This window comes from Doryrhamphus excisus, chromosome 4, assembly GCF_030265055.1.
Source record: "Doryrhamphus excisus isolate RoL2022-K1 chromosome 4, RoL_Dexc_1.0, whole genome shotgun sequence".
Taxonomy (NCBI): domain Eukaryota; kingdom Metazoa; phylum Chordata; class Actinopteri; order Syngnathiformes; family Syngnathidae; genus Doryrhamphus; species Doryrhamphus excisus.
In genome coordinates this window covers 9675901-9691423 of record NC_080469.1, presented here as the reverse complement: position 1 = coordinate 9691423, position 15523 = coordinate 9675901, and the positions used below count along the sequence as shown (strand labels likewise).

At 41.6% G+C, this 15523-nt stretch overlaps 3 protein-coding genes across 3 annotated transcripts; 1 reads left to right on the top strand and 2 right to left on the bottom strand.

Moving 5' to 3' along the window:
* Nucleotides 1-639: 639 nt before the first annotated feature.
* iscu (iron-sulfur cluster assembly enzyme) lies at nt 640-2625 on the bottom strand. The gene is made up of 5 exons (XM_058071196.1): nt 1947-2625; nt 1663-1776; nt 1474-1584; nt 1313-1391; nt 640-917 (listed from the first exon to the last, which is right to left on the bottom strand). Exons 1-5 carry the CDS (start codon nt 2028-2030, stop codon nt 841-843), a joined length of 465 nt encoding a protein of 154 aa, XP_057927179.1. The 5' UTR covers nt 2031-2625; the 3' UTR covers nt 640-840.
* Nucleotides 2173-10651, top strand: sart3 (spliceosome associated factor 3, U4/U6 recycling protein). The gene is made up of 19 exons (XM_058071193.1): nt 2173-2405; nt 3948-4074; nt 4147-4251; nt 4339-4523; nt 4735-4840; nt 5093-5217; nt 5320-5475; nt 5600-5738; nt 5814-5921; nt 6009-6086; nt 6344-6402; nt 6576-6685; nt 6761-6873; nt 6959-7035; nt 7112-7277; nt 8362-8810; nt 8883-9035; nt 9127-9311; nt 9374-10651. Exons 1-19 carry the CDS (start codon nt 2208-2210, stop codon nt 9540-9542), a joined length of 2808 nt encoding a protein of 935 aa, XP_057927176.1. The 5' UTR covers nt 2173-2207; the 3' UTR covers nt 9543-10651.
* Nucleotides 10652-11000: 349 nt separating this feature from the next.
* Nucleotides 11001-13757, bottom strand: ficd (FIC domain protein adenylyltransferase). Its single transcript, XM_058071194.1, has 2 exons — nt 13180-13757; nt 11001-12619 (listed from the first exon to the last, which is right to left on the bottom strand). Exons 1-2 carry the CDS (start codon nt 13454-13456, stop codon nt 11541-11543), a joined length of 1356 nt encoding a protein of 451 aa, XP_057927177.1. The 5' UTR covers nt 13457-13757; the 3' UTR covers nt 11001-11540.
* Between the last annotated feature and the right edge of the window lie 1766 nt (nt 13758-15523).

The following is a 15523-nucleotide window of genomic DNA, read 5'->3' as shown; positions in this document are numbered from 1 at the left end:
GGTGTGGGACGTAATATTGCCATCTAGTTTGATATGTGAAACCTGAAATGATGGACATTGGGCAGGCCGATGATAGGATAACATATAGAGTTGTAGTGCTAAATTATTCATCAAATGATATTGAGTATATGAGTTTTACCTTGATATTGTGTTTCCTTAAGGACACTCATTCATTTTCGCTTATCCCCACGAGGGTTGTGGGGGGTGCTGGAGTCTATCCCGGCTGTCTTCGAGCGAGAGACGGGGTACACCCTGGACTGGTCGCCAGCCAATCACAGGGCACATATAGACAAACAACCATTCACACTCACATTAACACCTATGGACAATTTGGAGTCACCAATTAACCTAGCATGTTTTTGGAATGTGGGAGGAAACTGGAGTACCCGGAGAAAACCCACGCATGCACGGGGAGAACATGCAAACTCCACACAGAGATGGCCGAAGGTGGGATTGAATGCTCTGTATGTACATGTATGTACATACATACATGCTAGTATACAGTATATTAGATTTCATAACATTTACCTCAATTGCCCTGCAGCCAAATAAACACCTTGGCACCAAAATGAACACTGGCATGAATACTGAATACTATACTATTGTGTACTCTAGAAAAAAAAACATCCAGAGGACAAACAGTATTCATATAGGTTTATTCAGTTTTTCAGTATGGGACTGATGATAAAATCACAAATGCAAATATGGGTTTTCTTACATGACTATTGCCAAAAAAGAAATAATTGTCAATTGATGACTCCCAGTTTTCCCATCATGACACATTCCTGAGGTACCACCAGCCTATTATAGATGATTAATAGTGACGAATTAACTGCTGAGTTAGGCATTCTTCTCCCCGTCTTGTTGCTTTATTTTGTAGTCAGACAGGGCTGCTTTGATGGCGTCTTCTGCCAGCACTGAAACATGACAGATGTGTAAACTTAAAACACTTATTGTCACAGTGGCTTGGCCAAAGAACAAATGACAGACAACATGATGCTTGGGCAACATATTCACGCACTTCAATATTTATACTATGTAACCTACTTACTTATGACAAATTATGCAATATATATCAGCTTTCCTCCTCTTTTTAATTATGAATTACAACCACTGGAGTTCCTCCTCTTGTGCAATGCTATGCTATGCTGCACATTCACCATTTGGGGCGTGTTGACTACAAAATCTGAGAACTGGTGGCGTACTGCATTTTGCTGTAATTCTTTTGCAAGTCTCTTATGGACTCAAAATGCTAAGTACAAGTATGGAAGTGCGTGAACTGAAACAGCCTAAGACTTGACATCTTTCTTACTGGAACAATGAAGTTTGACAGGGGGAAGTGAGAGCTCTTTGGCAATGTCTGTGTTCTTGATCCTCAAAGCTTCATCAATCTGCAAGAAAAAAAGACCAGTGGAACGTCAATAAATTCTAAAGGAGCAAAAACACTCATTGTTTGAGTCCCTTTCGACTCACCGACTTTCCCTTCACCCACTCGGTTGCCAAAGAGCTCGAAGCAATGGCTGATCCGCAGCCAAATGTCTTGAATTTGGCGTCCACAATCTTACCGTTCTCATCCACCTCAATCTGAAAATAAACGACAGAATAGAGGTCATAATCTGCTAAATAACAAATTTATTAGTATAAGGTTATTTTTTTACTTACCTGAAGTTTCATAACGTCCCCACAGGCTGGCGCACCCACCAATCCAGTTCCTACATTTTTAGCGTTTTTATCTAATGAGCCCACATTTCTTGGGTTTTCGTAGTGGTCCACAACCTTTGCAAGAGATAAACACAACCACATTAACGTTTATTTAGCTAGCTATGTTCTAAGAACATGCTAACTAAACCAGCAGCACGCTAACACAGTGAACACGCAGACAACTCAACAAATGCTAATGCTACATTACCACAATTACCAAACGTGTCGCAAGATGATTTAGTTACCTTTCTGTGATATGAACAAAGAGTATTCGGCAACAACCTTCTGTTAACCAACAACGACGACGACTTTCGTAGGGCCATCGCCATCTTCAGAACTCGAAAATTGACGAAAATGCCCGAATAAATATGACTCCAATCGGTTTGTTGACAAATACGGAGGTCAGGAGCAAAGGGTTGTGAGCGCCCACTAGCGGCCAATAATTGGCATCACAGCGTTGGATTGGGGTTGTTTAGGGTTGTTACCAGGCAGAGAGCCTTTCCAACATGGCAGCGTCAAGCAACGCAGAGCATACGCATTTGCAAGACATGGAGGAGGACGATGCGGGGATGGAAGAGCGAGAAATGGACTCGGAGAGCGACGACGAGGAAGGTATGGGAGTGGAAAATTCAGATGACGAAGAGGGCGATACGTCAGAAGACGAAAAGGAAAATGAAGCCGAAATACAACGACTTGAAGAGCAGGTAATTCTCAATCACTCAGAGTCAACTAACATTAGCAGAGAAGCTAACAAAAATGAATGGGTGCTAAACACTCACTGACAATTACACAGCAGCTTTACGAAGTGGTACTACAATACCAACGGGTGTAACATAAGTTAATAGAGACGAATTGTTGGTTGTAGTTAGTTAAATTACTTAAATCTGCGAAGTTGTCGTGACGTGATGCTAACGAATAGTGACGGGGCACGCGAGTGTGCTTTGTCGGTACAGTGTGACGTCAGAGCTACTACAAGAAAGGGAACTACATAGCTCAGTGAAACGATTCTCTTCTATCATCAAATGCCTACATTTTACAGAGTGAAAACAACAATTCTGTATATTAATACATTTACTGCAAGACATGCACTCACATTTCACGCACACAAACTCGCAGTACAATTCCATTATCCTGTCATCAAGTGGTAATTAAGAATTTAGCATGATGTTCTAGACCCAGAGGTTCAAATGTGTGAGACAGGCTTCAAGAGTGGTGCAGCAGCTTGAGAAAAATAAAACACATTTTTCATTGATCTGAGGGGCTATCTAGACTGAAACGTTGAATTTGATACCTGTTTTAGAGTAATACTAGTACATGGGGAATGAATTGTAGCAGGCAGTGGGGCTCCAAGTGAGAGAGCAGTCAGCGGAACCTGGTGTCCTCCACACCTGAAAAAGATTACATTATTTTGGGGGTTATTTGCTTAACCTAACCTAAGTGTTGCCCAGCTTTTTGGCTGAATTAGCTGCCGTTTAACTGATGCTGCACTGTGAGCCTTGAAAACTTACCATACTCTGTCAAGTGTTCTTCTAATGTCAAATTAAATTACACCTATTTAATGTGCTTCGCACACAAGATCACATCAATCCACATCAATCAGCGCATGCCTCATTCTAACCTTTCCAGGAGCTGAACAACAAATTCATAATGGGTTTGTGATCCATGAATCAACCAATACATTTCCTGGCTGAATTATAATTGGTAAACAACATTGGTAAACATCACCTGACAATTGTGAGGCTGCATACAGGATCCTATCAGAGGGAAGTGGCCACTTAAAGTGTCACAAAGTGTCATCAGCACGTTCCACATAGATACAGAGAGACTTGAAAGGTTGTTGTTCGATTAATGATGATGATGATAATGATTAATTTGATTATACGTGGGGTTTGCCATTGAGCTCCTGGGTCGACAACAGCAAGTGGTGCAAAACATACTAAAACAGAACAGTTGGACAAGTGCATTCCAAACTTCAGAAAAGTTTACAAATTAACTTTACCTCAAGAGTTTGTAATGCATTTTGGGTTCATCTTGAAATTTCACCAAAAAGGTGAATATCAGTAACTTTTTCTGAATAGGGCATGTCTCTAAATACAGTTTTGATGACTGAAACGACACTAAAGAAAGATGAATGGGACTACAAATATCTCACTATACTGTATGAATGTTTCCTCAGCATTAGTTTTCTTGTAAAAAAGTTGTGTGTTTAATTGTAATTGTATTGTTGATTGCTCTCTTTTTTGTAGCTATCAATCAATGCTTTTGACTACAACTGCCACGTAGATCTCATCAAACTACTGAAGCAGGAGGGAGAGCTTGTTCGTCTGCGGAAGGCAAGGCAGAAGATGAGCGAGCTTTTTCCTCTCACAGAAGGTTGGTGTATATCCACTGTGGGCCCTGGTTCACAAAAATTGATTGCCTGAACTCCTCTATTGAATCCCACAGAGATCTGGCTAGATTGGCTCAAAGATGAGATTCGCCTGAATGAAGATGAACCAAACCGAGAAAAAGTCAATGAACTCTTTGAGAGGGCTGTAAAAGACTACATCTGTGAGTGTATCGTGGTAAACCTGTTACAGTATTTGACATCTAGCTGGGACAAAATCCTAACATTCAGCATCTTGTTTTTACACCCAGGCCCAGATATCTGGCTTGAATATGCCCAGTATTCCATTGGTGGTATGGGATCACCAGGCGGCATCGAAAGAGTGAGATCCATCTTTGAGAGAGCTATCACGGCTGTCGGGCTTCACATGACCAAGGGACAGACTGTGTGGGAGGCGTACAGAGAGTTTGAGAATGCTATTCTGGCCACAGTACAGGTCTGTAATCTCTTCATTGGACACTATGTTAACAGCTGCAATTCCCCCAAATAATATTCATATTTGCTTCATTTGCATGATAGAGTAGTCACTTATAATATGCTGTTTGAGTTGCCAGCTACACTGGTCTTTCTAGATGTGTTTGCGTTAGCACTTCACTCACTTTCATTTGGATGACTTTATTTCATCTTCCTATTGTCTTTTCCTTCAGCCCCCTCCTGGCAGGATTCCCAACCATGATGAGCAAGAGCTGCTGAACAAGCAGCTTCAGCGCATCCATACACTGTTCCGCCGCCAGCTGGCCATCCCTTTAATGGGTAAGGATACCCTCTTTTCACTCCAGATGGTTTGGTGTACAATGAGCAGCATTCCGTTTTGTGTTGTCTGCAACTGCTCATAAGAAACTGGTTTGCTTGTCACACATTGTGTTGATTAGATTTTAAATCAATATTGAAAGCTTTTTGAATTTATAACAGTGACGTAATTTTGAATTTATCTCTATTTGATCATTTTAATAATATAAATGTCTGCTATACATACCGTTATATTAATAATGGTCTTTTCTCTAGACATGGAGGCAACATATGCAGAGTACGAGGAATGGGCTGACCACGGGCCACCTGAGACAGTGTTGAGCCAATACAAAAATGCTTTGCAGCAGAAGGAGAAGTGCAAGCCTTTTGAAGAGTCACTGGTAAGAAACCTTCAATGAGAATTCACACTTGATTGACTGACACAATACCTTTTGGTTCATTTGAATGCTGTCCTTAGTGTTTCTAATGTTGTCTTGTTGCAGCTGGTGGCAGAGACACCTAAACTGGCCGAGTATCAGACCTACATTGACTTTGAAATGAAGGCGGGTGACCCGGCACGGATTCAGATAACGTTTGAGCGAGCGCTGGCAGAGAACTGTCTGGTACCAGACATGTGGACAAAATTCACCACGTATCTTGTAAGTATTGGCCAAGGTTAAAAATGTAACCCTGTTGATTAATTGGCTATTATTACTCATCAGAAAAATGTTTGTTTTACTGTCTCTGTAAAGACATACACATATTTTTCTTTGGCCTCTCCAGGACCGTCAGCTGAAAATCAAAGACTTGGTTCTGTCCACTCATGATCGTGCCGTCAGAAACTGCCCGTGGACTATGGGTCTGTGGAAGAGCTACCTACTGGCTGTAGAAAGGCACGGGGGCACCCATCAAACTGTCTCAGGTAAACTCTTTGACTAACTTCAGCTCATTTTCAGCTCGTCTGTCAAGTTACTGAATGAGACCCTCTTTCCCACAGATGTGTTTGAAAAGGCGCTGAATGCTGGTTTCATTCAAGCTACGGATTATGTGGAGATCTGGCAGGCTTACCTCGACTACCTGAGGAGACGTGTGGATTTCAGCCAAGGTGAGAGCTGCACCAGATGAATCCAGCATTTGTCTTTGCGTTTGGAAACCTTTGAATTCAGCCATTGTTTCTCTGCTGATGTCACAGAGTCAAGTAAAGAGTTGGAGGAGCTACGAGGCGCCTTTACTCGCTGTCTGGACTACATGAAACAAGATGTTGAAGAAAGTAGGTGGATTCTCATACATAATGTTGTAGGGGTGTCATGAGAGCTTGAGAGATTAAAATGACACTTGTTTGGAGAAAAGCTGTTTTGTGAGAATGCCAACCACTCGGTCGCTGTGTCAATCTTGTCTCATCTCAGACTAGTGGACCCAATCTTGTGTCTCGTCTCATGAGTTGGGTGTCTCGTGGCAGCCCTATAATGTTGTATTGGTTAATTAAAATTAAATCCCAGTCTAACTCATGGTGTCATGACTCTGCAGGATTTGGAGAAAGTGGAGACCCTTCCTGTAACCTTATGCAGATTTGGGCAAGGATTGAGGTAAGTGTCACTTTGGCAACTATGTTTAAGAGATGAACCCCTGTTGTGTTGAACCATATTCTTTAAATTAGCTTTTTTTGCATTCATTATTTGTTGTATTATGCGTTAGTGTGTGTTGTTGTATCTGTGTGTCAGTCTGGTTTGTACAAATAAAGTCCCTGTTTTCCTCCCAGGCCTTGCATTGTAAGAACATACAGAAAGCCAGAGAGTTGTGGGACACCATCATGACAAAAGGGAATGCCAAATATGCCAACATGTGGCTGGAGTACTATAACCTTGAAAGGTCTGTCAGGCTCTTTTCACCAATCAAGTCAAACACAACAAACCTTAGTGCCTGCTGACTTTACTTTCTCTTCAGAGCTTATGGTGATTCTGTCCACTGTCGAAAAGCTCTTCACAGAGCGGTTCAATGCACCTCAGACTACCCAGAACACGTGTGTGAAGTCCTGCTTACTTTTGAGAGAGTGGAAGGTGAGCTCCTCCCCATACTGTATGGTTGTAGACTGGTTAGACAGTTGAGCAGATCACAATGACTTTTCTGCATTTGCATATTCAGGTTCTTTGGATGACTGGGATGTGGCAGTTCAGAAAACAGAGACTCGACTGAACAGGCTTAATGAGCAACGGGCAAAGGTTTGGATCACAAAATATCATATGTTGGAGCGTTTTTATCTTTTTGCTGCTTTTCACTGTCACGACCATCCGTCAGGTGGCAGAAAAAGAAGCCATCCACGCTCAACAAGAGGAAGACCGAGCTGAGCAGAGGCGGAAGGCCAAGACAGACAAAAAGGCTCAGAAGAAAGTTCAAAAGGGGGGTCAGTTTGGGGAGAAGAGGAAAGCAGATGTTGAGCAAAATGAGTGGAATGATCACACAGGTAAATTCAGTATGCATAGCTAAATATATGCCACATACAATGCATATACAAAGTGAACACATATCTGATGAAGTCCTAAACAATATGACAACTTCCCCCAAAAATGATGCGACCCAAACCTTTACTGTTTGATTAAACAATAAATAAATCTGTTGAAATGTTTTTGGGAATTTTGCCCGACATTATTAACATTGTTATGGCGATCAAACTACGTCATTGCTGTATTGACACCTTGCCACACCACAATTTAACACTCGGTGGCGAGTTCGGCAAAATACTATGTGTTACATGTTATCATGTTACTACGTGGTTCCAGCACGTATAGAAAACATTGTTGAGATTTGTGTAGGTGTTTTAATAGCTTTGTAGGTGGCACACATGTGTCCCATTACATGCAGTAATGAGCTGTCTCTTATCTTATGTCTCATAAGGATTGTGGATGATGGGCAAAATTCCAAAAAAGTTCTTTCAAGAGCTAAAATATAGATGAACTGAAGTTGCCTAAAGCTTAAAACCAATACGTAGAAGCAACTTCTGCTTTAATGACGGCATTCACTCTTTTGGGATGGTGTAGTCTTATGATAATGACACGGCATATGTGCTCACTCTTCCTTGCAAGTATGTCAGATGGGCGGGCATCTCTTCTGCACAGCCTCTTCGGGTCACTCCACAGATTTTTAATTGCATTTATGTGTGGGTTCTGGGCTAGGAAACACTACTTTCTTACGGTCTTTTCTTATTTTGGAAGAATGCTTGACATGCTGAAAGGGGATTTTGGGCCATACGTGGAAATGTCTCTCCACACAGTGTTGTCACTATCCATATTTTAAGGTTTTTCAGCAAATGGCAAACCATACAGTATATTTGTGACTTTCCCATCTGCTTAGGTCACACTGTTGACATTAGGTAATTATACTATAGGGGTCCTGTCCAACTATAGGCCCTCTCATGGGCCATTATTTAAGGAAGGTTATGATGCTGTATTATTGCTGTTTTATATTAGAAAGAACAACTGTCATTGTAAGTTTACTGTACTTGTAAGGAAATACATCACATCTTAATCTGTGTCCCCTGTCATTGATAGAACAAGCGCCGAAGCGACACAGAGGAAATGGTGAGCGCAGCACAGAGGAGTACATGGAGACTGAAACTGGACTCTTTGGGAAGAATGTGCCTCCTGGCTATAAAGGTTCTGCACCTGGAAGTAACAAATCCCAGCAGGCCAGTGCACAGAAGCAAAGCGATGATAAGTCTGAGCTCCGGGATGACAACAACAGTGTGTTCATCAGCAACCTGACATACACCTTAGAGGAGCCCGAGGCCAAACTTAGGACACTCTTTGAGCCCTGTGGACCCATTAAACAGGTTCGCCTTGTGTCGAGCAACAAAGGGAGCTTCAAGGGCTATGGTTATGTACAGTTTGAAAGTCCTGTGTCCGTCCCGGAAGCCCTCAAATTGGACAGAAGTGAGGTGGACGGCAGGCCTATGTTTGTGTCACCATGTGTAGACAAGAACAAGAACCCAGACTTTAAGGTACGTATGATGGATTCATAGTGTGCAATACTAGTGATCTCTCTTAACTAACCTATGTTAACCTCTCTGTAGGTGTTCAAGTACAACACATCTATGGAGAAACACAAAATCTTTATCTCTGGGCTACCATTTTCCTGCACCAAGGAGCAACTGGAAGAAATAAGCAGGAGCCACGGCACCATTAAAGATGTTCGTCTGGTCACGTATCGCTCAGGAAAACCCAAGGTGGGACATGAAGTACAAAGTGGTGACCATAGAAATGATGAGGACACAGCTAAAATGGATCCACCATCTCTTTCTCTCTGTGCTTCTGCAGGGTTTGGCGTATGTTGAGTTTGCTGATGAAGCCCAGGCTTCACAGGCAGTCTTAAAAATGGATGGCTTGTGTGTGGATGGTAACAAAATCTCAGTTGCTATAAGCAACCCTCCACGCAGATACACAAACAAGCCTGGTCCCAGTCAGCCCGCAGCAAACCTGATGCCTCGCCAGGTCCATGGAGGGTAAGTTCACTGATTGGCCTCTTGCTCAAGACTTCCTGAAACCTTTTGAATTCTTTTCCCAGGAGAGGCAGAGGACGCACGCAATTGTCATTGGTCCCTCGATCCCTGCATCGCCAAAGTGGTCCAACAAGCAAAGTTGAGAATGGGACTGCATCCCAGCGAGGTGCTGGAGATGCTCTATCAAATTCTTTATCGAATTCAGACTTTGCGAGGATGCTCTTGAATAAGTAGAAAGATGGTCATCCCTTTCAAACAAGATCACCTTCGGTCCTTGTCATTTTTACTTTTTATGTCTCTGGCTGTGTTTAAATGTTTCTGGCAGGCTGTTTTATTAAAACAAAGTGTATAATACATATGTGTAAATATTGCTTGGAAAATTGTAGGCGCCATCTGACAAACGTCAGTATTTTTATTTCTATGTGATGTGGATTTGACAGAAAAATGAGGATTTTTATTTTTTTTGTAGAATTCTGCTAAACGCGATCATCATGATCAACATTGCTAATGTCCTTAAAATTGTTTTGGTGTAACTATATAGGTTTGAGGGGACTCAATTTGTCATGTATCTCACAGTATCCGACAACACAGCTCACCGCACTGCCACATCAAAACATGCTATATTCAAATCAAAAAGTTGCATTGGTTAACTCCAAACTTCATTTATTTGAGAAGGAAATGTGCATATGTCATAAATGCAATGATTGGGTCTGTTGTGTTTCTAATTACTGTATTGTGTTAAAGTTCACATTTAGTTATATGGTGAGAGTTTTTATTCCTCTGTAATAATCAACTGGCTGTTAACAGGATGCTATTAAATGATAAAATGTTTTTTTTAAGACTACATGGATTTTAAGTAAAGTACTGTATTTTACTATGTTTCCATGTACATTGGAACCTCCGAAGTTGAACAAACTTCCCAGTTCTAATTTCAAATCAGTGTTTCCCCATAGAAAATAACATACACTATCGCCACTATAAACTTTGTGTATGGACACTGTTTGTCATATTTGAACATTCCTAACAGGTGGAAGCAGTATACTTTTACTTAGTAGCATTGTGTAAGTGCTGCTGGAATCCTCATGGTGGCAGGAAAGATACGTTCAGTATAGTTATGCTGTTCAACAATGTGTATAAAACTTCATTATATTGCTTTATTATACTGATCACCCTTTCCTGTTCTGTGGTTATCACACTTTTGTGTTTTAGTGAGTTGACATGATGGTTTGAGGGCTGTCAAGGTATATTACAGAAAATGTTGGTTATACTTTGGAGGTTTCACTCTATTAAAATTTTCCTTCATATCTCACTAATAATTTGATGGTAGAGTCGTGTTAATGCGATACAAGTCCTAACCCAAAATGTACTATTTTGTATCAGATGTTTGTTTACCAATATAATTTCACACAAAATGTACGGTATATCACTCCATATATTTAAAGCAAAACCAGCACTCTATATTACTAAGTGAAATATGGGAGTATAATAGACAGGATAGCAACAAGAAGTGTCAGGATGAAACTATTATTTAAGTGTTTTAAGTGTTATTTTAAAAGTCACTATATACATATATAGTCTACATGGAAACTATGCATTTTCCCCCATGATTCATATTGCTCAGTTGAAGTCAACATGGTCCACATCATATGACACCCATAGTTTGAAACACATGGAATACAAGCTATATAAATTGTTCTCACCGCAGTGGCCTAATTAAAATGAAAACCAAGTGATACATTTACTAATGTAATGTGCATAAACATTTTTGTCGTTCCGGTTGAAGTTCATAAAGAATCAAAAAATGCTTTGTTGTCACCTTACAGTTCCATATTGTGCTGTGACGGATGAAAATCATCAGGATCCTTTAGTTCTATGCTAAAGCTATCAAAAGTAATAAAAACATTAATTAACCAGTGTGGTATTAATTATTTGTGAGTTCATACATTCTCTTGAGACATACTGAATGTTAATATAACACTTTTATTAAAATAAATATGATGACAGTGCTTTACAGCAATATGAAAATCACAGTCATCTCAAAAGATTTGAAACTACCAGATCATGGAAGCTTGATGAGACATTTACTCCAGAGCTTCCCACTTGTGAAATTAAACACCCCCCGTGTGCAAATTCAGACTTAATATAATAACATGTTCAGCAGGTTACAGATGATGGCTGGACATGATCTATAAAATAAAAACGCAGGCTTCCAGTTACCCTCCCATCACTAATTCAGTTGTGAACTGGGATGGTTTGTTTGCAGTCTGGGCATGCATATTCCTGCCCAGCCCCTGGCAAACCCACAGCGTGCTCAGTAGTGGAGATCAACAAAGTGTCCAGTGTCATCTCTGTGCATTTGGCAATGAAGCGAATGAAAGGACGCACATCTCCCTCGTTTGCCGTGTCTAGAGCAGCGTAGTACTCGGCCCTTTGCTCTTTGCGAATGGTAATGGGCGGATATCGCGCCTGCATAAGGACGAGGTTCATCAAGAGGCGTGATGTGCGTCCGTTGCCGTCCACAAATGGGTGCACGTATACCAACTTGTAATGAGCCAGAGCAGCGTACTCAACAGGGTGCAGCTGCAAGGCCTCGTCTGAGTTGAGCCACAGAACCAGCTCTTGCATGTGACGCTGCAGGTCCTGGGGGTGTGGCGGGATGTGATGGCCTACAAAAACTTGGTTAGTGCGCAGCCGTCCTCCTTCCACAGGGTCCACATAGCCCAGAACTCGGCGGTGGATCTCCAGGATATCACTGACACTGATGGCGCCTGTTCTGGACAACAATGTGGTGTTGATGTACTTCATTGCTGCGTCCACACCGATTGCCTCATTCTGCTCCTGCAGGCTCTTGCCGGGGACAGCGTAGCGCGTTTCAATGATGTGACGAATCTCCGATAAAGTGAGCGTGCTACCTTCAATGGCCACTGTGTGGTAAATGTGGTGGTAATACGTTTCCTCCATCACTCTACGTAGTGCAGAGTTGCCTTTAGGAATGGACATGAGTCTGCGCACCTTACTGTCAATGATGCCGAAGTGACGCTGGTCTATTTCCTCCACCAAAGGGAGGGTGCGGTCACGGCTTATCAGTGCCCTTTCATTGCAAGGTGAGATGGCCAAAGCTTTGGTGTACAAGTGGTCTGCCTGCACCACATCCTTCTCCTCCAAAATAGTCCCCAGCTCCGTCAGGGCATCCACGAATTCTGGATTCAGACTAAGTGCATGCACCAGCAGCTTGTGGGCTTTCTCCCTCTTGCCCTGTTTCTTCATCTCCTGAGCCTGCTGCAGCGCTGCTCTGGCCTCAAGAACCATCTCTGCATCCAAACATGACACAAATAGATATTACATGGGAAAGAAGGCAAAAAAAAGAGAAAACAACTCGAACAGCTGAGCATGATCATATTTAGAAGAACAGACTGTTCAATTAAGATATATTGTGAAGTGTACCTAATAAAGTGACCAGTGAACCCCTTAGAGCAGGACTATTCAACTGGCAGCCCACAGGCCAACCCCTTACACCAGTTCAAAACTTGAGGAAGCCACATTTTTACAGTCCATCTTTTTTTTTTAAAGCGGCTGCTGTCATAAAAAGGATGGTAAGGATTTCAGCCTTGTGTTTTTTTGCAGTACATCCTTAAAAACTAAATATTGAGGATCTTTGACGAGTCTGTTTGACTGGAGTACTTGATGCCCACATTCACTACTAGGTTGGGTTAAAAGGTGATGGTGCTCCCTAGAATAATTCAGTTGAATAACCTTGCCTTAGTTTTTTGAATTTGTAAATATGTGACAAAATTTAGTTTAGGTAATGATTAAAAAAAGACTCCTATGACAAGTACAGACTAAATAATTACTATTATTGAATCGTCAGTACCTTTGCTGGGCTTAGGCCTGAGAGGTAGCAAGCCGAGGTCCGTGAAGGGGACAGTGAGGCTGGTGGACTGCGCATCTGGGGGATCATTGGATCTTCCCCACAGCTGGCAGTGGAGCTGTGCGATGACATTCAAGGAGCCCACGCAATGCTCTTCCACTCCAACCATTGGCGTCAGCAGGGCCACCAGGGATCCCAGGAAGACACACAGAAGCGGGCCCCATCCTCCAAGGAGACGGTCGCTAGTGTATCGCCACGCCGTCACAGCCGCCATGACCATAGGGGGTTAATTCCGCCATTCTATATCCACGACACCCCGTCTACCTGTACCCCAGCAAGGACATCAGGGAAGCGGCTGACTGAGAGGAGAACATCGTGAACTGGTCAAGTTGTCGTCATAAGCGATTGAACAACACCATACATTTCCGAAGTTAACTTGCTATTATTTTTTTAGCATATCCACCTATGACAAAAAACAATACAACTTGGGTAAACAGTTGTCGCTGAGCTTCAAAACATACACATCATCGGCTTTCTTCGCCTGGACCCGTGAACATGAAGGAAAATCATTCGTCAGTCTCATATAGAACAACCACGGTGATTGGCTGAAATTACAGCAATACAAAGGAAGTTCGTAATCGTTGCTGATTGGATGATAAGCTATTACGACATTTCCTGTGTCCCATTTTAAATCAGTACGTCATCACACGACGCATGTAAATTTTCGTAAATCGATCAATATAAACCACAATTTTCCCTTCAATTTGTTTTCATTAAAACATCTTACAATATATTACAATAACTACACATTTCAATAGATATTTCGTTCTCATTCAATCAAAAATCAAGCCTAATGACTTCTACTGACTTTACTGATTACCACAAGAGGGCAGCAGTGTCTCGCTTTACTAATGTTACACTTTCAGTACAAGGTTGTTGTTCCCAATTCCACTAAATTTGTTAAATTACATGTTGTATAAACGTGATTGATTCACCGACTGTTGTCAAACTGTGGGTCTGCATGCAAGGGACATAAGTTTCCTCAACAAACATGCATAAAGTGATGATAGCTTTACAAAAATGCTATGAAGATATGGAGTAGGGATATACAGAAGAACACTTAATGTGATAATGAGTCCTCACTCCTTAGACATAATGCAATAACCACTCGGAGTACCCACATATAATGTAGTAATTACTCCTGGGTCCTCATCTGATTATGCTGTAATAAATCCAGGGTACTCATACAATAATATAGTAATGCACTTATATTAACCTCACAGGCACAAAAAGATAGATCTTGCTTTATGAAAACAAATTATCAGAAACAGCTCTTGCATGAGCAACTCGTAGGTACAACAATAACCAATTGATTGTATACCTGTCTTACAGTGTCATACTGTCATACTCAGTATTTATTATTGTATCACATCAGTACTGAATCCCTACAGAAATATGGAGTAATCACTATTACATTATGGTAAAAGTACTTATTATTGTAATATTGTCCCGGCTGGTGAGGGATATGGAGCTGGTGTGATTCAATATCAAGATGGTCTCATGCTAATTCTATTTCCAGCTATCCTTCATATCCTCTGCACTCAGTTTTATGAGATTTTATGACTTTTATTAAGGGATTTGATACTTTAATATGTGATGTCTAAATAAAGATAAATAGCCCTACTTGCAATGGCCAGCAGCTGTAAAGCCCCTGTGGTAATGTAGTGTAGATTGATTCCTGGCTTAACGCCAGCATTGACATATCTTCAGCAGATGGCCATCGTGAGTTATCAGCTCTAAATAGCTGATACTATCACACACACAGCTTGACACTCTGCAGGAGCAAACTGTGGCCCCCAATGTGTAAGAAACATATGAATGTTGATGAATGTCTCTCTCTGTCTGTCTCTCACACCTGAGAGTCCCGCTGCACTGCGGCTTCACTCTGGAGAATAACCTGTTGCGTGAGCGTGTTAGCTCTGCTCTGTATTATTTACTATGTTCATGTGCATTCAGACAATGGCAGACTGGAGTATTGTGTTACTGTACAGTCATTTTTTTCATGTTCAAGTTTGTTAAAGGGGAGTGGAAATTGATATGATATATGATATCCATATATGATATATGGATATATGGATATTGGATATATGGATATTCATTCATTCATTTTCTGCTGCTTCTCCTCACGAGGGTCGCGGGGTGCTGGAGCCTATCCCAGCTGTCTTCGGGCGAGAGGCGGGGTACAACCTGGACTGGTCGCCAGCCAATCACAGGCACATATAGACAAACAACCATTCACACTCACATTCATACCGATGGACAATTTGGAGTCGCCACTTAACCTAGC